Raw genomic sequence first — 23,337 nt, forward strand, 5'->3', positions numbered from 1 at the left:
GGATTGGAGCCATATGTGCACGCAAAATTATCTACCCTTTTGTGAAATAGCAGGGTGGAAAGTCTGCTGGATATTATCCACCCTCCTCCCCTCCAACAATTTTGAAACAGACTGAAAAAGACAATTCTCACATTTCAGCTCAGGTGTAATACAACTGGGACTACACAGAGGAACCTCAGAATAAGGGCTTAGCTAGCCAAACTTACCTTTAAAGCCTGCTTTTTGCAGGGAGAGGGCCATGCTCTTATGTTCAGTGTCAAGAGTATGGGGGGAGGGTGTTTTTTTGCCCCAAGATTTCCCAATGAAAACCCACACTTTAAAGTTAAATTGGTGCAAACACTAACTCAGGTTGTCCGCAGATTGATGTGTGCTCCGATTGAGCTTTAAAGTCTGGGTTTTCATGGGGAAAGCTCTGGAGCAAACTAAAAAAAAATTAAAAAGCTGCTTGAACATGGCTCTTTAAATTGCATACCGTGCCTGGAAAGAGCGGAGCAAAGGTTAAGTGTGGATAAGCCCTGAGTCAGATTCTACACAAGTACAAGCTGCAGGAAATCAGAAGACCACTGTGAAGATTGGTATGCCTTTGGGCCATAGGAGCCTAAACCCTGATGCACGCTGAGGTTTCATCATGCACCCATGTGCACAGGAGGGACTGAACAGAGAAGAACCAGCAGCTTGTGTATAGACTGGCCCAGAAACTGAGCTGCCACCAGTTAAATCCTGCAGATGACGAGGGATGCCTTCAGCATGTACTTGCTAACGAGAGAGGATTGAGAGTGACTCTTCTAGTGCCCATGGCACACTCTTGATCCATTTGTTCTTCATTGTGTGTACTTTTCAAATGTCACTTTCTCATTATGTCATATTACTAAACCATAATGAGGATTAACCCCCTGTTTCCCTTCCCCGTCTTTCATAAGCCTATTAAAGGCTTATGCACATTGCTATAACTCAGCTATAGAAAGCATTTTTAGAGGCTGATGTCATTCACAATCATCATAGGCACAATTGTGTGTTGTGACAAGACAGGTTAGAGTAACTCCTTACACACATACAACAATAAGACCCAATACAAAATTAAAGTTTCTTTCTTTGTTGCTATTAAAATTCTCTAGACGGCACGCAGAGCAGTTTGTATGAATGGCTGAAAGTCTTCCAGTTAAATAAATGCATGACAACCAATATAATGCCCTTGTACTTATGGGATCTAATGAACCTTGCCACCTCTATGAAGATAAATATTTAAACATGGGTAGTAAGTGTTTATTGTTATTATTATTGCACCTTTCTTTTCTGCTACCGTTTCATTTGTTCTGACTCATGCTACCTCTGCAAATCCCTAAGCAGATAGATACAAATGGGGAGCATTGAGAAATCAAAACAAAATGTTTGGACATTTACAAAACTTACTCGCCCTGCCTCCATGCCTTGTTTTGCTCCTCCTGTTCTATATTTATGGCATATTTTAAAGAGATTTGATCATCAAAGCCTGAACTATGCTACTTCATGGGCTGCTCTGTTTTTAGGAATGGCTTTAGAATGGTATATTCTGCCTCTAGAGGTGAAGAACTACAAGGTAAGCTATGATGTATTTCAGCTCTAGTTTCCCATTGGCGTATCCAAAACACTGCAAACAAATATAGGGAAAACATTTCTTAAATTGTATACATAACCCACCCCCCTGCTGACATTGCAGAATAATTCTGTATGTGTATCTGAATATACCATGTGGCTCATTTTTGAGTGACAGAGGATTTTGAGCACAATAGGCTTCCTATGTCAGCTGTGACATAAGCACAGCCATTTTGTTTAATGTTTTTCACGATGTTGCCGAATTACTTCTTTTGTTTTGTGTTCAAACCCTCAAAAAAATGCAGTTTCATTTTCCTCATCCTGCTGAGCTGAAGGAATATTATTTGTCTGCATTTCTGGCTGTTCAGATAAATAATGGAAACTCTTCATCTTCTTTACATAACATGATGTGGTTTAATAACATAACTTGAAGTTGAGGGTGACAAACACTGGGGCATTGTGCAATCCATACTGAAATGCACCTTGATAGAAGAATGCACTCTTCATCAGATAGGCTTTCTTTTTTTCTAGGGTCAGAAGGACAAAGGAGGCCCTGTCGATTCTGCAGGGCCAAGGGACTTCCTTTAGGCAACACCGTGAGGGAGGGATAGAAGGCAGGGATAGGAAAAGTGTTGGCCCAAGTTGGGGGGCAGGTACAATTTGGGCACTGCTTCAGGCAGCAGAAAAGTGTCTTGGTAGCAGCCATCTTGGAGAAGCAACTTGTTTAGTTAATTTTACAGTCTTGCCCTTGCCACTGACTGCCACATTTGGTCAGACGTACCTGCCCTTTATGTGATTATTACAGAGTTTGAAATATCTATATCGTCGCAAGTCTGTCGCAAGTGAATTGGGTGTTTCAGTTTGCCAGACCTGTCATAATAAATTAATTACAGGATGTTGCAGAAATGGCTGAGTTCCAGCAGCTTCTCTTGCACAGTTTAATATAGCCCCATTTCCCCATTTCATTGTATTTGTGGTTAGATAAATTCTCAGAAAATTTACAGCTGCTGCAGCTAGCTTTCTGCGCTTCCAACCTGTGTAACTATAGAAGTGTAACTAAAAATTGGTCTGCTTTTTTCATACATTCATGTATTTCTTCACTGTTAAGATACATTGTTCCATTAAAAGAAGCATTAGCAAGCTAAAGAAAAGTATTGGTATCAAGGAAATGAAAAGGGAATTGGTCAGCCCCCGAGACAATGACAGTGAAAATGCTGCTTCAGTTGAATATACTGCCGTTGTTGGTATTTTAACTTTCCTCACTCAAGGGGGGTATTCACAGCACATAAATACAGCTAGACTAGGGAAGAAGGAAAATGACTCCTTTGAGGTACAAAGCTGCAACCAACTGAGTGCCACAGGCTATCACAATGAAGGCCTGGGCAAAGTGAGCACTGGTGCTCACTGTCCTCTGTTGGTGGGACCAGGTGGCCTGACCTGGCAGTCATGTTGGGAAGCAGTAGTGCCCTGAGGAGTACTGGGTGGCTGGGTGCCACCATTAAATTCCCCACAGTACCCTACACTCTTGTTCCTTCGGGTGCATTTGGGAAGTTAAAATGACAGCGAGGCTCCGCAATAAGGCTCTGCCCATAAAAAGATGAGAGTAAAAAGATGAGAGTCAGACCAAAGGCCTATTGAGACTAGCATCTTGTTTTGCACATTCGCACCAGAAAGCAGAACAAGCAGGACACAAAGCCAATAGCCCTTTCCTGCTCTCGTTTCTCAGCAATTGCTATTTAGTGACATGCTGCCCCATGTCCTGGATGAAGCCTCATGACTAGTTGGCATTGATAGGCCAGAGTACCAGGCCAGATTTTGCTTTAGAGGAGGGTCTAGTGAACGGTGAGCCTTGCCAGTTGGCTCTGAACACTAAAAACCTGCTCAGGCACTAGGCTAAATGGGTTTGCCTCCATTCCCCTTTACCCTAAGGCTGGAGCCTTTTAGTCAGGAGCAGTCATTTAGGGAGGGCAGTTCTACCCCCGCCTTATATTTTAAGACCACCTGCATCATCTGTTACCAGCTAACCCTTATATCCCTGGTCAGCTGACCGGTGTTATGCAAAGAGCAACTATCAACATGCTAAAACAACGCATTTTTATTTAAAGAATAAAAAGAATATAAAAAGTAGCAACCTGCATTGATAGCACAAACAGGTTGTTAGCAGGTATAAAATTAGAAAAGAACCTTAAGAAATAATCTGTTCTTTTTTTTGTAGTTTGAGCTTGAAAATCTCCAAAAGCTGACTGGTCTTTCAGCTAGGCCAGTATATCCAACCAAGATTTCCCAAAGCTATCTGGAGCCGCAGATATTGCTCCCTTCACCTCCACAATGGCTCTGCTTTTAACTCCTAACCACAACCTTGGCCTACAAAAGGGATAGGGAACATGTGTTAGGAGTGAACTTTGGTAAACTCTTGTAATATGGTGCCCTGTGTTAGGCCAAAATCCCCTACCCCACTGGATCTTTTAGGTTATGGGTCTTCTCAATTTTGCATCCCCTTAGCTTAATACCCTGGGTGGGTGGTGGTGAGGGACTGCCTGTACCATTCTAAATCTGACATTGCTGTGTCCCTCCAAATGTTGCTGGACTCAAACTCCCATCAGCCCCAATCAGTACAGGGTGAGTTGTAGTCTTGGACAGGACAGTTATCTCAGAATAATATGGAGGTCTGTATTGCCTCAAATGCAACCCCCAGAGAGCAGTTAATAGGGATGTTGGCTGTTAGTAGATAATTAATTTATTTTATTCATATATCAAATTTCTTCCATTGGACTCAAGGCAGTGTAGTGTCCTAAAGTTGTATTCCATCTCCGTTCTGATCAGACCTGTGAAATGTACCACAAATGCAATAAAATGAGTTATTAAAAATTTGAACAAATGGTGATGACATTATTTGCTCAGGTGTCATTTGATGTAGGCCATTTGATCAAGTCCCTGCTTAGTGTGTTTTCTTCATACACTGGAAAAGTGTTCTTAGTAAGTTTTCTCCACTTAACTGCAGGTCCTTGAAATAACAACAGTAGCAGCTGAATGGCAGTCACAAAACTGAGTATTCCTGATCAATCTTTAGCAAAAGGAGGACTGCCCAGTCCTATTAGCGTCTGACATTACCTTGTAATAACAATGTCAAAAGAAGAACCCAGATACACAATATGTATGTTAAGAAATGCAGCATATTTACCTCAGAATAAGGGAAAGAGTTGAAAAGTAAATGGGTTACCTCAAGCAGAGGACAAGGTTAAAATTTCCCTTCCTTGTGAAAGAAAGTTATCCCACAAACTACCATGCTCTGGTTTCTTGTCACTTTTCTGCTTATCCCTCAAAACAGAGTGAGCTCTCTTTCTTATATAGATGTTTCTCAGTCATACTTTCTGCATGTTACATAGTTCATTTCTAAATGTATACTTTAATAGCTGAAACCCAAAGGAACTTTGAATTGATGGGGAATTTTTATAATTATCATTTTCAAATCATTGTAGATGAAATAATGAACTAGAAATGAAAGTTTTTTTAACCACCAGCTATTGTTTCCCTTCAGAGCTACCAAATGATATATTTTTTGACCAAAATACTTTAAGACACAGCACCCATCCATGTTTTGCCAATCTTTGTTCTAACACACAAATTCTACTTTTTTGCCTGTACAATGTTGATTCTTTCATTTATTTTTTTAAATGATGAAAGTGTATTTATTATTAGAGGTAAGCTATTCTTTTAAAGAAACAGTTCCATAGAATACACATTAGGATTTCAGAATTATATCTGCTTACTTAAAAACCATCACCTACTGAACAGTTCCCCTTTTACAAAAAGAATTTGGTTACTTACTGCACTGCAAGTGTTTCATAAACGGCACCTGCTAATGTATGCTGCAGTTACTGCAGAGTTGTGGCTACTATTTCACATATAGTAGAAAAGGTTTCTTTAAATAATATTCTCCTATTTGTGTTTACAAAACAAGTGTTTTGTCCCCCTTCTTTATCCTCTTCCCGTCTTCAATTAAGTATTTCCTATTCACCTTAGTAATTAGAGCAGAAGGATGCAGTGAATGCACTGCCTCATTATCAAGTTTGTATCCCTGGTCTCTGCAGAATGGCTACCATGCCGGCTATTTTTCATAGCTGTCTGCTTTTTCTTGTGTTGGACCATTGTTAACCCTAAATGATCCTGACATTCAATTCTTTGGTAGACAATTGGGTCCAGCCGGCAGACTTAGTTCGCTAGTCAACGGAGACTCTCAATTGTCATGTTCCTCTGTGTTCTCATTAGCCCTTGTTTGATTGTGATCCCCTTTTGCCTTTTGAATTAAGTGATGCTACAAGTACACTGCTCTGATTCGTGATGTCTGTTTCTTAAAAGACTTTAAGGCAAAACCCAAATGCAACATGATGGTTGTGGGAGCTGGCAAGGGCAACTTGTGTCATCTTCTTCTTTTCCTTTTAATGGTTTGTCAGTATGCTGTTCACTGTGCCTTTGCTGAACTATTTATACATGTTAAACTAGGATCAGACTTTAAAAGCTATTTTGATTTTCCAAAAAAGATGGGCTATAACTTAATAAAAGTAAAGGAAAACAGAAAACGACAGATCATGCCCAGCCTCTAAACCCCCTAAATGCACAAAAGCTTGTAGCAGGTTCTTCCAGAGCTCCACTGTTTCAATAGAACTCATGTTTTAAACTTCCTGGTGTTGTGCCCATATAGCTTAGCCTTCTTCGCTTCAAAATTAATTATTGTAATTAACGAGTTATATGGCGACTTTTTAGGAAACCCTCTCCAGCCTGGAAAGTTTTGCCCAATAAATCATGCAATGCCAAATTATTATTTTTTTTCAATTAACTTTGCAACTGCACTAAAACAGCAATACAAAGGCATTTGCTTTGGAATACAACATTTTTCTTTAAACAGAACCATTTTATAAAAGTATCCAAGTGAGCTTCCAATAAATAGAGCAATTTTCTTATATGTGATCCAGATGGGATATGAGGTGGCAGCTAAGAAATGTGTCTTCCACATATGTGGATCTTCCTATTAAGGGTAGAGGGAGAAGGATTTTGAGTGGCAGCTAAGAAGTTGTGCAGAACTGAAGTGGTACCTATTAAGATGAAGCCGAGTTTGAGAAAATACAATGACCCAGTTCTTAAGAATTTAGCATGTACATGTGTACGTGTGCGGTTGCACAACATGTTACAGGGTGCAGATCAAGATCACATTCAGACAGGCATTTGTACTTCAAGCTTCAACAGGTGAGGGGAGAAGCAAAGTTGTGGTCAAAGAGATTCTTAGATTTAGTTCCAGTATCAATCTGCTCAATTGATTCCACCCTCACCACATACACACTCCCTGTTGACAGACTGATCGTCTGAGAAACCCATTCCACCAATGAACACTTTTTCAAACCCATAAATGAACATTTCTCCGCATCCCTGAACAAAAGACACCTCTACTACATATAATTTTTATTGGGGAAAATCCTCTCTGAAAAGGTAACAGAAAATTTTGTATGGTTTGTTGGTTACAATTCTGCAAAGAGAAGAATGATGCGAAATAGTTTTGTGATGTGCTGATACTTATTCATATTAAGGGAGACGAGATATTAATGCTAGGCGTTGGAAAATCACTTGTGCACCATTTTGTTGAATACATATCTGTGTACTTTGTGTAACAAAGAACGGCGGATAGCTATTAATTCTGCACCTAAGAATGCAAAGCAGTAGAAAACTTTAACTCCCATGTGTGGAAAGGAAGGTGAATGCAAATAAAACCTATGCTTTTGTTTGTAATGACAATAGCAACAACACTGTTTTAAAGAGAATATTTTCAGCTCCATAAATCTTCATGTTGGGCCTTTTATCTGATTTCTCTCCTTAATTGTTATTTGGAACAGTGCCTTAGAAGAGACTGCTGCTGCATCTCCACTCTCAATTTGGAAAGTGTGGCAAAGCAGCTCTATTCAGCTTCAGAGCAGTGAACATAATTGGAGTCCCAGTTTGCTAGCATGAAAGGAGGCGCTGTGCCTTTGATTACAGCCACATCAGTATGGTGTTTATGTGAAGTGTTATTTCTGTCTTCAGTGTCCACAATGTCAAATTAATAGTTAACAATGCCTTCCAAACGAGCATCCAGATGTTGGCTACTGCTCAGCTCTCTCAGATACATAGCATGATGTCACGCTAGACTATTTACTTTCAAAACCTGAAGATGACGAGAGATTTTGTGTAAAGGAAAAAAAGAAATGAAATGAGAACATCACCACCAGCAGCTCTAGAATATTAAAAGAGCAGAGAGCTAGAATATTAAGCATGCAGAGGAGTCTGAAATGCGAAGTGTTAGGTATCACAAAGGAACAAGCTATTGTGACTTCAGTCCTCTAAACTTGACTTGAACAAATGATAGCCCCCCACCCCCGTCCTTTACAAACATCTGGTATTCTAGGAAATACATTTTATATGCATTCAGTGGCATCTCAATTTCATGTATTAAACTACAGATTAACAGGATGGAACCAGTTAACTAGATCCATTCCACTCTATATTCCAACCTGATTCTAAAACTGAAAAAAACTCCTGCTCACCCTAGTAGATGATCTATACTGGGGAGATACACAGGTGGAGTGTGTGATCCCATTGTTACTTGTGGACCCCTAAAGAGCATTCAGTACCATCAAAACCTTCCCAAGGTGGGGCTGGGAGGTATTGTTTTATGGTGGCATTGGTTCCCCAATGTGGTGGAGGGTTGTTCCTTGTAGGTGGAGGACTAGTCCTCTATCCCATGGCATTTGGTTTACAGGGTGTCAGAGGGTTTCACCTTGTCCCACATGCACTTCAATACCTATAACGAAACAGCTGGGAGAATTCATGCAGAAGTTTATGCTGAAGTGTCACTGGTATTCCGATCACACACAGCTCTTGTTTCCATACTCTGATTCTATGGAAGCTGTGGAAACCCTGAATCAGTGTCTGGTGGCACTTATGGTGTAGATAAGGACAAATAAACTGAAAAGTAATCTGGGTAAGATGCAGATGCTGTTGGCTGATGAATCTGCTGATGTGGATAGAGATGTTCTGACCCTTTGGCTGACTCCTAAACTAAAATCCTAATTGGAGGGAGTATACTGTATCTGGCCTCACTTATTTATAACCAACATGGAAAAGCTAACATGGCACCCTCCAGATGTTGCTGGACTCAAACTCCCACAGCCAATTGTCAAGGATGACGGGAATTGTACTCCAATATTGTCTGGAAGGCACCACATTGGTACCCCTGACCTAGTTACATCCAGCCTGGGTTACTGCAATGTTCTCCTTTACAAACTACATTTTTACAAGAGTTTTTTGAAGGAGGAAACTGAGTTTTCTGCAGATAAACATGTTTATGTGTTTCTTTGTCTGCTAAACATATGCAGGGATACTATATGTATATAGTATTTAATCCTTTGCATCTGGATGTTATTTTACACATCAGTGGTCAACATGGTTATTCTCACTTCTTTCTTTTTAATGGAATCAAATGCCATGACAACTAAAAAAGGGTTTTCTAATTTTATGTTATTTATTGCCTCAGAAAGGAAGGGGGCAGAATTTCCTAACATGGTATAAATAACCTGGACATCCGCAGTCAACATACACAAGAGGACCATAAATAAAGTCACCGGAAATCATCATGAATAATTCCTTCACAACTTAATGCCTTTTAATTTAAAAACAGTTACACCTGAGCATAAACATAATATGTCACAAAAATATATCCCACCCACATATTGATGCAAAACAGGTTTTCAGAACAAAGTAGAAAACGAATTTGGCAATGCTTTGAGTGTAACAAAAACAGAATTCTGCAAAACTTATTGTATTACTATTGCATTGTTTTAATACTATTAACATTAATGTGCATTAATAATATACATTAAAACTTTTATTTTAAATATCAATATACAAAAAGCTATCTGTTGCATTCCGTAGTGATGGTAGCTGGCATTTACTCATATGATTATTCACTCTCATTTGCAGATGCACATCAGTATGTGAGATGGTTGCAAAGGCTATTCTTCAGTAAACAGTTCTTTTGACTTTACCCATGAAAGTGCTTTTTAAAATTTTAAACAAACTATTCTTGGACCACTTTATCTTGACATGAATAGGCCCAACAAAAACTGATTATTTCAATAGTATTGAAGATATTTCAATTGAGAAATATTGAGATATTTCAAAGTGTTTTCTATTCGCAAAAATGAAATACTGAAGTCATACTTGCTGCTTGAACTCATATGCATTTCAGTGGAACATTCAGTACATGCTCTTCTCCTTGGGCTCACCACACCATGATAAACATGATATCATTCCACGATAAACAGTGGAATGTTTTTCCATACAACTTTTTATCCATGAAATCAGCATCCAAAAACAAAATAGAGACTATGCTTTGGGAGAGTCCAGCTGGAAAGCATCATTCGAAGTTCCACTTGAACTTGCAGTTTTGACAGCTCTTTTCTTCCTCTTCTTCACCATGCTTTTCTTAGGTTCATCCTCAACATCATTAGATGGAAAGTTGTCAGTTGCATTAGCCTTGCATTCTGTGGCTTCCGCCTGCTCCATTTGTATGCCTTTCTTCTTTGTCTTCCTCTTTCCACTCCTATGGGGAAAGTAGAATAAAAGACTGTGTTAGAAATTTGTCAGACTAAAACTATTTAGACTATGCTTCTTCCCAATCATTAGCCTTTAGATTCCACTTCTGAGGCTGCTGCAGGCTGATCTCATGGTGCTGGGACACACTAAAACTGTGTCTAAAGGAAACATGATCCTCAAGACAAGTATGCTGAAAGTGGGTGAACACTTTAAACTAACCCTTTGACAATTTGTTGATTGATCTTTCAGAAGAAATCCAGGTAGGGAAATGCTAAGAGAATAATTTTCATATTTTCAGAGGAAAAGATCAAGAATTCACAGATGCAACTCTGATTGGTAAAACCCCATAGTAGCCTAGTCAGTTATAGACAGTGCAATTTAACCTTGTTAGTATAACTACAAAGATCTGCATATCTTAGTTTGCCCAGCATTACTAACTAGCAGTGGACTAGGGGAAAATGTGGAGGGCAGGAAATCAGTGAGTATTTCAGGAAAGAAACTACCAGTGTAAGTGGATGCTGGATTGTGACTGAATGCTCAATGAGTCCTTGCCCTCAAGTTTTCCTCTTTTCCCATCTCCTTATCCTCCTGTGTAGTTTTCTTCAGCCTTCTACGACCTGAATATTGGCTCTGTTCTGCCTAGTATTCTTTTAGCCTAAACTTATGAACTTTTGTTGTAATGCGTCTTGCGCTGATTCCAGCAGTAGCCTCCCATATTCTGGTTTCTACATAGTGCATCTAACAAAGCAGTTGAATGTGTGGATCAAATCTTTTATGAGTAATTCATCCAAAGAAAGGAAAAGTAACATCATGGATTAATGACACAATAAATTTCTTAGGACATTTGGAATATGACTGTCAATTGTGATACAAACCACTGTTTACATTTTCTTTAACTTCTCTGAACCATTTAGTTTCTAGAGTTACATTAAAATCACCACTTTTTTTTGCTTTTTTTTTTTTTTACTACTTCTAAGCAATGGAACAAACAAAGCAGGCTGCTTTCCACAAATGGTTGCTTACTGTGTAGCTAGGTAGTCTGTGTCATTCTCTGAAATAAATCTTTGGTCTCCTGACTTATTGAAGTATGCTGACATCTGCAAAATAGGAAAACTTTAATCAGTAAAGGAGAAGGGGGGGGAGAGAAGAAAACGGGGTCAACACGTGTACGACAAAAAACCCACGGGCTTCCTTAATGAGGGTAGAATATACCTCGCTTCAGAAAGAAGATCCCTCACGCATGAAATTCTCACCCTTTGTGGTTAAAAAGCAGGAAACAGTTCCACAGCTTTTAAACCCCCTTGAAATGTTCAGGTGTGTTTAGCAAAAACATACACATACATTCTCACACACAAGTTATGAATCTATGCTTGAATGAGTCTTCAACGGGGACTGCATTTGTTTTTAAATGTTATTGACAATGTAATGACTATTAATATCAGTTTTCACTCTGAGGGGAGATTTGTAAAAATCCCAAAATTACACCTGTGTGCACTGATTATTTTAAAATATCAGCTAAATGCAATGTCAGAATATTTTAAAGATATGGTAGTTAAAGCCAGAAATTAATAAGCATACAAAGTGCCACATACCAATTCCAAATGTTACTGCTGTACAGTGTTGTTGTTTTTTTAAAAAACAACAACAGGGTATGTTCAATGTAACGCAGCACCTACATATTCTACCTTAGTGCTATGATGGAGATCAATTACAGATCACTATTATCTAGATCCAAAATTAGATCTAGTAACATCAGAATCTAGTTTAGGACTAGATTTTTTTAAAGGATTGTATCCTCCATTTGAGCCTGCCCAACCATCAGAAATATGGTGGTTCAGTAGCAAGACAAAGCCTTTCTAGCTATTGCACCCAATATCTGGTGAGTCTCTCAAGGGAGGCCCTGGCCCCCAGTGAACCTTGGTTTCAGATAGGTAGAACAGAGAGATTTTTTTTTTTGCAGAGTGCAACCTTTAAGCTGTTAAAAAAATAATCCTGCTACTTTCTTTAGCTTAAGTCCTTTTATATATTTTTGTTTGTCTTGATTGTAAATTGTCTATAATAGTTAGAAACAGAAATGCTAACAGTGCTATTATTATGATAATGATAATTTTGCTCTATGGTAATAGGTAAGGAAGTAAATGACCCCTGGACAGTTAAGTCCAGTCAAAGGTGACTTTGGGGTGCAGCACCAAGGGAGCCAGCGTTTGTCCTCTATGACAATCAGACAACTTGCATGGTTTCTAACTATCTCATTCCATAGAAATATAGTGGAAAATGAAGAAGTGTGGCTCACTGAATCTGATGCTGGACTTAAGAGATTTAGGCTCAAACAAAAGTATTAATGGGATATGTATGTAGTGAATACTTTTTACTTTTACTTTGCATTTTATGAGATGTGATGGCATGGATATTCTGAAATGGTACAACTGCAAAATTGTACCCCTCATGCGTTCATTAGAATTCATATATATTTTTCTTTATCTGTATCTATTTATATGGAAATTTCAGAAAATAACGGCAAAACCGCTGTCCATGCTGTATCAAAATTGCCATTATGAAACACCCTTATGAAACACTCCACAATCCAGAGAGCTCCTTTAGGTGCGGCCATGGGACTTTTGAATTTGTGTGATTTTTAATCAGCAGCTTCTCATGTGCTTCACAAACTCCTCCAGGTTTCAAAAACTCCTCCAGGTTTCAAATCACCCCCAAGTTGCCATCTGGTGTGGAGGTGGGGTTGTGGGCATGTGCAGCTCACTGTGGGATTCTATGGGCTTTGAGTTATGGCTGCACACAAACTTATATATTCATTTTTAGCCATGTTAATGATTCTGCCTGATCACTGTAAAATACAGTGCTAAATATTTGATTGAAGTTACTCTCAGAATTCAGGTTAGGGTAACATTTGAGACGACCTGCCAGGTGAATTCTTGAGTACACTTTTTCTTATTTTTGCTGATGTAGGATAGCTAATTAATACAAAATCTTTAAGTGCATATGCACACACAAATTTAACTAGAAAAAATATGAACTCCTTTTAAGTGTGTTGACTCTAAAATAAAGTAAATGAATGAGCAACTGATGAGCACAATTATATTGTTCCATCTTTCTGAGCAGCTGATGTTTATTGAAGTTGTCCCAGTTATGCCTAACTTAAATCAGTTTTCCCAATGGCAAATGTTTATGCCCACAAAAGATTCCGGTGCACAGTCCTTGCAATAGGCACTCACTGCACAGGGCTCTGGATCCCGAATGTAACATACTCTTGATTGACATAACAACCATCTATCATGAAGCTGCAATTAGAAAGGAATACAAACCATTTGGAATCTTCACTTTATTAGCATTTCTGGATATGTTTACGGCTAAATCAAGCTAAACAATTTGTAGCAACAATTTAACTTAGTTAAATTTCATCTCTCCCTTTCTGCCAAATGAAATGTTTCCCAACATGTACGGATTGTATTTTGTAGGCATAAAAACCTCCAGGCTTCCACTGTTTTGAGAAATGCTGAATTCATGCAAGCCCATGCATTAAAATTAACATATGCTGGAAGCACTTGGCAATTAACCTGTTATCACAAGAAATGGTAAATGCAATCCCATCTTGCATAATTGTGCCATATGCCCTTTCCCGCAAACAGTTACCCCAGGCATAGCTGGCGATGCTGATTCTCCCAGTTCACTGAAAAGAAGAGGAGTAGAATCTTCGGCCAAACCTGAAGATAGTTGTTCTTCATATTGTGCTGAAAATGAATCATAAGTAATTAATTATGACTAACATGGCACTAAAGAGATAATCTAACTTGATCCATAGCATTTTGGGGTCAGCTTCTCCATCATTATTCAATATACCCATTTCAGTAACTCAAGGTTATTGATTTTTATAGTACTTCCCTGGCTGTTGCATATGATACAGAAAGAAGTGCCTGCTGTCTCTCTCCATACATCTGTACTCTCCATCTCTATACATAATCAATACTGCAACATTTGGAAGGGAGACTACAAAACACTGAGAAAATGAATAGCCAGCTGCCTTTGCTCACTGCTATACGTTTACCATATGCCTCGGTTCCATCCGTTCATGAGTTCATCATATAGATACCAAACATTTAGAGGTATATGGATAGCAGTTATTGGAAATAATTAAAAATGGGGATTTAATAGATGGACTTTTGCATAGGGTGCCCTCTGGTGTGGAGACTAATTCTAACATCAGTGGGTACAGTTCTCAGTAATAAGTAATATGGACACTTTTGTAAGGAAAGAGACACTTATAGACATGTACGGATTATGCCGAGACTGTTAAGTCTGTGAATGCACTTGTGGTTATCTTCTTTGAGAACATTTGCTTAATTAAAAAAAAAATCTTAATCATATGATTTTAGTTTTGAAAGTCCTGGCAGAAGGCTTCCACTGACAGGGCTCCATAGGTGACTTTCACCCATTGTATCAGACATCTCCTCCCATGTGAAAAGGCATGCCTTCCTTCACAATATAAAGGGGGGAATGCCTTTTAAAATAGTGCTTGTTATCCCTGATTTTTTAAAAAAATAAAAAGGGCATATATTCTGACCTCAATTTTTGGACAAAACCAAATGTTCAGCAGAGTGCATGCTTTAAACATTTAAGATAGCAGCTTCAACATCTTCCGTTATAAGGTGATGGCAGTCAGCAAGACAGGGCAACTCTCTGCCTTGAAACCTTGCTCACTCTAACAACATTCTACAACGAGGTTAGAGTGAACAATATAAGGTAGTTAGGGTAGTCTCAGTGTGTGGTAGCTCTTCACTTTCTTGTTTGTTGGTCAGACTAGTGCATGCTTGTTCAAATTTCACATTTAATCCTACTTTAATTATTTTAATATATCAGATGTATGCTGAATACATCAGCACACCGGCACAGAATGACAAATCTTTGATAATCAGTTAAGGCCCCACAAGGAGAAAAATACTAGGGAGAAGCATTATACGTACTTTCGCCAACCACATAATTGGCTGGAAAATAGCCTTGCTGTCCATTCGCCAGGCTGCCAAACCACCAGTTATCATTATCTTTGTATAACACTTGGATAATGTCACTGCAATGGATGGTTAGCTCATCTGATCGATGCGCTGTGTAGTCATAAAGAGCCACTACCTACGAAAGAGATAAGACCACCACAGCTTTATCACAAATGCACCACAGAGACGAAACACCAACATTCACTTCCTCTAATAGAAAAATTGCTGTAACCAAAGCTACACTTGGGTGAGAGCTGAGGCTGTCTCAGGTTTTGGGGCTGGTGGGAACACAGCAGGAGAAGGAAGATAAAGGGGTTGTGGGATTCAAGAAAGAGTTAAGAACATTCAAAGGCACCAAGATTAGCTTCAAAAAAACAACAGCAGCTGCTGGTTCTATAAGCAAATAATGTTTGATACATTTACTTTCTCAGAATTGTTATACCACTCTCAGAGCCCACTTTATTTGTGAACTCATCTGCCTGGAGGTACAAAATAACATATTGGAATGAACATTTGAGATATGAGGTAGTTTTGCTAGAAGGAAACTCTTTCAGAACATTTTGGGAAATGCTGCATTGATGATTTTTCTACTGCACTTTAGATGACTTTTAAAAAATCATAATTAAATGATAAAAGTTTGATATTGCTCAGTACAACACTTCATATTATTTACTTACACAGTATACTGATCTTGCTGTAAAGATGGTTATGTTTACATAAAGCAATTTCAAAAATTAGGTAAAAGACTTATTTTGGCAAAGTCGCCTATATGGTGGTGCATTCTGATGAGTTTAGCAGAGCAATCCATTTGATCTGCATTTTTAAAGGCTGCTGCACATGACAAGCTACTTTGTGCTGTGGGCGTCCTTAAATCATAATGCATGGAAACTATGTGTGTTTAAGAATCCACTTACCTGCAGCAACTCAAAGCAGAACCCCCCCCCCCCAAATTTGACTATGTCACTGCAAGCTCGCATTTAGATCAGTTCACAAATGAATTGCCATGGCATGTTGGATATTTTTACACTGCATTACTTCTTATAAAAAATGCCTTTTCCATGTAAAGAAGCCCAGTGTTGGGACATCACCGCAAACCCATTTTTTAGGTGACTTATTGATGGCATTGTAATAACAGGCTTCTTTGGGTGAAGTGTGCAATCTCACCAATGGTGTAATGAAAAGCAGCTATCATGTGATGGTTCTTCATGAGTGGCTGTGGGAAGACAGAATTGTTTTTGCTCACTGATAACCCTTTGCCACTACTTAGAACATCTGTATTGTAAGAGGAAACTAGATAGCAAAAAAAGATGAAGATGGAATTTATGACATAGTACTTATGGGGATTCCCCCCCCCCCAAAAAAAAATCTTTCCAAAAGGCAGGATGTCATTCCATTAAATAATTGCAAAATATATGATGTTACCTAATCTCTTTTGCAAATATTAATAAATCTTCAGCAATAACTAGAAAACCTTACAGGGCACCTAAGGTAAAAATAAAAATTTGACGAAAGGCTCAATGGACTGCATAATAATAAAGAACGTTATACATGCTCTCTCTGTCACTGGAGTTATTAGAATATAATTCCTAACATCAGTTCATTATTTTGAAGAAGAGAATCCAGAAGCTTAGTGACAAGAAAAGTTTGCTTGTTTTCTCACTTGATGAACAGCTGAGTGTTAAAGAATTTGTTATATCCGATGGGTGACATCCAACAATTTTGTTCCATTTGCAGGAGAATGGGATTTGTGGAAGGGGAGTTATAGTAGAGCCTTCTCCTTTTGTACACAATGGCCCCTATCCATCCAATGTAACTGATTTTAAAGAAATACTTAAAAGTGTACACCACTGTTTTGTTAATTCCATTTTATATACAATTGATAATCTGAGTAATCTTGTGTTAAATAGAGGCAATGTATTTCTAAAACAAGTGTTGAACACTTCATTTTAGAAGCACTTGTAACAAGTGCTTCTAAAATGTAACAATTGCTAAAATGAAAAATCAACACACAATAGAGAAAATAGATTTTAAAAGTTGCCTGGTACTTACTGTTTCTTGGACAGAGACTGAACCAGAACTAGTATCTCCTCTCACATAGGGTGCTGCTGGAAACTCAGCATTCTGGAAGAAATTACAGTGGTACCTCAGGTTACAGATGATTCAGGTTACAGAGTCCGCTAACCCAGAAATAGTACCTCGGGTTAAGAACTTTGCATCAGGATGAGAACAGAAATCGCACGGTGGCAGCGGGAGGCCCCATTAGCTAAAGTGGTACCTCAGGTTAAGAACAGTTTCAGATTAAGAACGGACCTCCAGAATGAATTAAGTTCTTAACCCGAGATATCACTGTATTTAACAGGAATAGATTGCATTAATGCAGGTGGGGAGTGGTGTAAAGTTGTGGCTTGTCCACCCCTTCCAAACCCTGCTGGCTTCTGCTGCCCAGGGTGAGAGGTGTGGACTAGCCACAGTTATGGCCTGCTCTGATTGTTCCAATGGAGGGAGGAGGAATTAGTTAGCAAGCTTCAGGCTGGCATGGAGAGGGTAGGGCAATAGTGGAGTCTCCAAGGTATTTGATGACTGGAAGATCTCAGCAACCTTGAATTTATTACCTGTGAGGGTATGTGAATGTTTTACATTTTTAAAAACCTTATTTTTAAATGTTTTAAATGGGGCATTAATTTATTTTTAAATACTTTGTGTTATCGCTTTAGTGTTTGCCACTCTGGGGTTCTCAGGGAGGAAGGGTAGGATATAAATAAAATAAAAAATTATAATTAGGGAATACTAGATCTCAGTTAGGTAAAATAGATGTGATGGTGGCAAATGTGTGCTTTGACCTACACCCATAGAAAATGAAGTGGGGGTGGTTTGATCAGCAAAAGAACAGGGAGACGAGGGCTGCTGAACCCTCCCCTTTTTCATGTCTTGCCACCCTGCAGCCATAAAAGCATATTACCCTCAGCTGGGCTTTAATACTAGAAAGTGAGCCTTTTGGGGGGGGGGGGGAGGAAGGGAAAACACTTGTTGAAAGAAGCTGAAGGACGGTAAGCTACATCTTGCAAGGAAGAGGAAGTTTTGTGCTCCTCACCCATGCACCCCTTTTTGTTGTTCAAACCAAGCCTTTCAGTCTTTCTAATGAACTGCAGCTGATCCAGGTTTAAACACACAAATCAGGCCTGGTTTGGCTCTTATAGCAGGGAACCAGTGGATTTACCTAATTGTCATTTCTCAGTGCAGCCATCCAGAAAGGGCAAGTTTGAGCTTATTCTTGGCTCTTCATTCCTTGATATGAGCATTTGTAGAGTAGCAACACTGTCAAGGCAGTGAGTTTTACCCGAAGGGAAGGAGTGGCTCTTGTTACTCAGTGATGAGTCATGGTGATGATGATGATTAGTATTCTCATTATAATTCTTTTCAAAAAGATATTTATGAGCTCTCCAAAGGCCCCATCAAACTTCCTTGAGCTGAGGTAAGCTTTAGGAAATAATAGATTAAAAACTTCAGCATGCCCAGGGATATTTTGAATGCTTCCAGATGTTGTATTAAAGCTTTATTAATATGTGGATACAAAGTGCTTCCACCTAAAGAAATAAGTGTTTTACTTTTCAATTGTTGGAATTGGGATGATACATAGCCTCCATTTAAGGACTTAACGGTGATTAGTGTATCATTTCTACTTCTTAATTTCACAAAACCTGTCCATGGAAGGCATCTAGAGACAATTTGGTAAACTGAAAAATCAGCAAATAAGGAACAATGATGACTGGATAGTAAGCATGTCACTAAATTTAGCTCAGGCTTTCCTAAGGTCTGTGGACTTAAGGCTTACAAACTTAAGGAATACTCAAATGCACAAAGGGCCATTTTAAACCCTTCTTCATAGCTGCTGTCTCCATATGGAAGGTTTACTTGCATCAGTTTGCCACACAGAGAAAGGGATTCAGGGTTACCACCTTTTCATTGGCTCCTATGCCATAAAACACAGGCCAGCATGTAGAGATGGCAACAAGATTGTGCAATACAGCACCCATTATGATAGGCATATGTACCCCTGATTACAAGGTAATATAGATGTCTCCATGTCATAGGCAGTTTAGACAGAAGTTTGAGCAGATGTCATATAAAAGCTGTCTGAAAACCTGGAGAACTACTTCATCACTGTAGACCACGAACTGGGAACCGATGGCCCTCTGGATGTTGCTAGACTGCACCTCCCATCCACCCTGATCATTGAGCAGATTGGCTGTGGCTCATGTGAGTTGGAGTTCAGCAACATTTACAACTATTATTTGTGTTGCTGAAGCCATTACAAAAAAACAAAATACATAAAACAGAATAGATTACATAGTTAAAATGATAATTTAAACCAGACATTCTGTCAGATAAATTCTTTAGGGGAGCAAACTCTTAACTTATCCCCACAAACTTTTTTCCTTTAAATTGTTGCTCTAAAAGCAAGACAGAAGTGTAGGGGGACTTGCTCCCTAATAAAAATTAATCAGCTACCCAATCAATCTCTCAACTGGGAGATTTAAATCTTTGAACAAGGCTGCTCTTAAGTCCTCGTAGATTAGACAAATCAGTAAGTAGTGGGGTAAATCTTCAGGCACATTACTTCCACATGGGCAAGCTCTCTCTTCATAAGGAATCTGGTGGTAACACCCTTCGACTATGACAGTGCATAGACTGCAACTGCTCCATTTGACATTTGTGATGCTGGTTACATAGTGAAGACAAGGAGTCTGAATGGGTAGTTTGGCATACCAAGGGGCACATTTGGACAGACAGGCAGAAGTGAGATTAGCACAAAAATCATGCTTTAAAATATGAGATTTCATAGAATCATAGAATCATAGAGTTGGAAGAGACCACAAGGGCCATCGAGTCCAACCCCTGCCAAGCAGGAAACACCATCAGAGCACTCCTGACATATGGTTGTCAAGCCTCTGCTTAAAGACCTCCAAAGAAGGAGACTCCACCACACTCCTTGGCAGCAAATTCCAGCTCTTACTGTCAGGAAGTTCTTCCTAATGTTTAGGTGGAATCTTCTTTCTTGTAGTTTGGATCCATTGCTCCGTGTCCGCTTCTCTGGAGCAGCAGAAAACAACCTTTCTCCCTCCTCTATGTGACATCCTTTTATATATTTGAACATGGCTATCATATCACCCCTTAACCTCCTCTTCTCCAGGCTAAACATGCCCAGCTCCCTTAGCCGTTCCTCATAAGGCATCGTTTCCAGGCCTTTGAGCATTTTGGTTGCCCTCCTCTGGACACGTTCCAGTTTGTCAGTGTCCTTCTTGAACTGTGGTGCCCAGAACTGGACACAGTACTCCAGGTGAGGTCTGACCAGAGCAGAATACAGTGGCACTATTACTTCCCTTGATCTAGATGCTATACTCCTATTGATGCAGCCCAGAATTGCATTGGCTTTTTTAGCTGCCGCGTCACACTGTTGGCTCATGTCAAGTTTGTGGTCAACCAAGACTCCTAGATCCTTTTCACATGTACTGCTCTCAAGCCAGGTGTCACCCATCTTGTATTTGTGCCTCTCATTTTTTTTGCCCAAGTGCAATACTTTACATTTCATGTGGCAAGATGCAATCTCAAAGTCTAATGAGCTCAGAATGCCAAAAGAGAGGTCATGCACGTCAACATCTCATTGAAAGCAGAAAGTACTAAAATGGGCCTGATCCCACTTTTTAAATTTTAGCCAATACCTAATGGCAAAGATAGGCACTCTGGTCCTTCACTGAACAGAGATCAGCTTCCAGATGGAGAATGGAAGACTCAGTTGAGGAGATCAAAAATTGAACAAATATATTTATTCTGGGATATTTCCAGATTCTTTTGTTGAAGAGATTCTCTATTGTGCTATATTTTACTTATTTCACTCTTTTATAATGTCTCTGCTTTGAAGCTTGTTCTAGCCCCCTTTAGTATTACTTTTGGTCATGAAGTGCAGGTAAGAGATTGTAAACAAACAAACAAACAAACAAACAAACAAACAAACAAACAAACATGTTGATAGTGAAGCTGCACATGGAATTTTACTTTATTGAAAATGTGTAGCAGGTTATTTAATTTCCAGGACTTTATATTAAAATAATTATCACAGCAAATTATGAATGTTGTGCAACTTTAAATCTCAAAGATAAACTTCATTAAGGATACAAGTTTTTTTTTTACTGCTCTAATCCCTACCTACCGCGGGGCTTGTTTGTTTCCCATATTAGTTCAAAATATACAGAAGAATCCACAGACATTTTGAACTATTTGGATAGGGTCAGATTTAAATTTCAGAGCGGGCATGCCTCTGGCAGATGGCATGTTTTCCAGCTATGGAACAAGTTGAGAACTACTGAACTCTACATCTCCATCCCAATTCAGCACTTTCCTTTGGATGTGGAGCAAAAGTTTCCGATACATCCTGAGCAGCAGGGAATGGCTGTGAACATATCCTTTTGTATATTTCAAGCTTCCCCTCAAAATTAAGCTGAATGAGGAAGACTGAATAGCACTGGACAAGCTGATATACCTTTGGTTACATGCACAGGGTTCTTGAACTGCATGGTGAAAATGTAACTATGCTGTAATTTTTAGGTTCTCTCTGCTTCTTGTAGAAACTGATCAAAGACAAGAATTAAGGTTCTTATAGATGGGGATGGAATGAATATACTGAATCACATATTGCCCCTACAGTGCAGACTTTCAAATGAGCCATAGCTACTCATTTGTTGCAAGTGATTCCTTTACATTGTTTCATACTCTCTTGGAATTGGTTTTAAAAGGTTTGTTTATTTTTTAAAAATGTAATTTTTAATTGTATTTAATGCAAGTCACTTTGTGAGGACAACGCCCTATAAAAGCAGTCCAAAGAATATTCCTTACTTTATTAAACAGATAAGTAAGTAAAAGGAGCACAAGCAATTCAAAGCGGCTGAAGGATGGAGAACCAAAGGCAGTGGACAAACCATAATATATAAGCTCCAGCTTTTCTTCTTCCCTCATTTCATGGGGGGAAAGTTCCCAAAATGGGGTCAGAAAAGTTTTCCTCCCTTTGATTCCAATGGTAGGTAAATAAACTATAGCAGCCCAAACTCTGCTCTGGTGGCTTTTTGGGGAACAGGAGGGCTTTGGATCCATAGCCTAACCCAACCTACCTCCCTTTAGCCCCCTGAAATATCAGAGGAACGCCTGCTGTGGTCCTTTTGACAGCCTCACTAAGGAAGCTTACAAGGTCAGATCTCCCTCTCCAAGGGCCAACCTCTCTGTCTATGCTTTGAGAAGGAGATCTGAAAAACCCAATGGCCCCTAAAACGCCCTTCAAGGAAAAGAAGGCTGCAGCCTTAGGAGGCAATTATTGGGTGAGATACAGTGTCATGTCATCATATGTAATGAGAATTCACTTTTGCCCCTTATGTTCTTGCACCCTGCCAATCCACTCCAGGGAGGTCTCCTAATTCTCAGTGGAAGGTATTAGGGATGCATAGGGTCTGCAAGGAATGGGGAGGAAGGATAAGCCTTGTTTGAGGAAGCAGAGGTCTGTGGCACAACTGGACACCTATTTTCAATATTAACAAATATCCTGGTTAAGATACTCAAACTGGAAAAAGTGCTTTTTACAATATTTTATTCATTTACCCTCACAACAGCTCTGTGAAACCAAACAGTATTATTCCTATTGTCCAGATAAATTACAGAGATAGAGTTCTGAGATGTCTAAAGCAACCAAGCTCACAGTGACAGAACTTTCATGTAATGTCAGGTTTTAGGGTGGGAAGAAAAATTCAGATTATAAACAATTGATAAGAAAAGGAAGCAACTGTGTTAAAATCTTACAGAATAAGTAACTCCTGTAAAAAGTAACTAAACTACTGTCATGTGTTGGTCTTTCTACGGCATAGATCATTAAATTACTGCTGGTGCTACTACTGTTGCTTTCCTGGGTTTTCAGAAGACTATGATCCTGATTTGATTATAGTCCTTTAAGTATTTAATGAGCATGGGAATCTATAATCTGCCTAGAGGAAAAGCTGTGCCAGGATGCACTTTACTGAGTCCTGCAATGTACAAACACAAAAAAGAAACGCAAACACAGCTGCTTCGACAAAGCCTACAGGGATTTTAAAAAAGGGAT

At 39.1% G+C, this 23,337-nt stretch overlaps 1 protein-coding gene and 1 long non-coding RNA gene across 8 annotated transcripts in view; one reads left to right on the forward strand and one right to left on the reverse strand.

Moving 5' to 3' along the window:
- The window catches only part of LOC308473895, a 76,413-nt gene that overhangs the window by 20,977 nt on the left and 32,099 nt on the right, over positions 1–23,337 (forward strand). The gene's annotated exons all lie outside the window — the stretch shown is intronic.
- The window catches only part of AHI1 (Abelson helper integration site 1), a 65,200-nt gene continuing 51,103 nt past the window's right edge, over positions 9,241–23,337 (reverse strand). For 6 of the 7 annotated variants that reach the window (XM_080999513.1, XM_080999508.1, XM_080999510.1 and 3 more), the window contains exons 21-25: positions 17,247–17,318; positions 15,171–15,333; positions 13,843–13,940; positions 11,218–11,291; positions 9,241–10,201 (exon numbers count right to left, since the gene is read on the reverse strand). In XM_080999513.1, the coding sequence (XP_080855639.1) occupies positions 9,985–10,201; positions 11,218–11,291; positions 13,843–13,940; positions 15,171–15,333; positions 17,247–17,318 (624 nt within the window). In that variant the 3' untranslated portion in view covers positions 9,241–9,984. Of the gene's footprint in view, positions 10,202–11,217; positions 11,292–13,766; positions 13,941–15,170; positions 15,334–17,246; positions 17,319–23,337 lie in introns of all 7 variants that reach the window. The other variant, XR_013984343.1, reaches the window with a different exon arrangement.

The sequence above is a fragment of the Podarcis pityusensis genome (assembly GCF_964106645.2).
Source record: "Podarcis pityusensis genome assembly, chromosome: 3".
Classification (NCBI taxonomy): Eukaryota; Metazoa; Chordata; class Lepidosauria; order Squamata; family Lacertidae; genus Podarcis; species Podarcis pityusensis.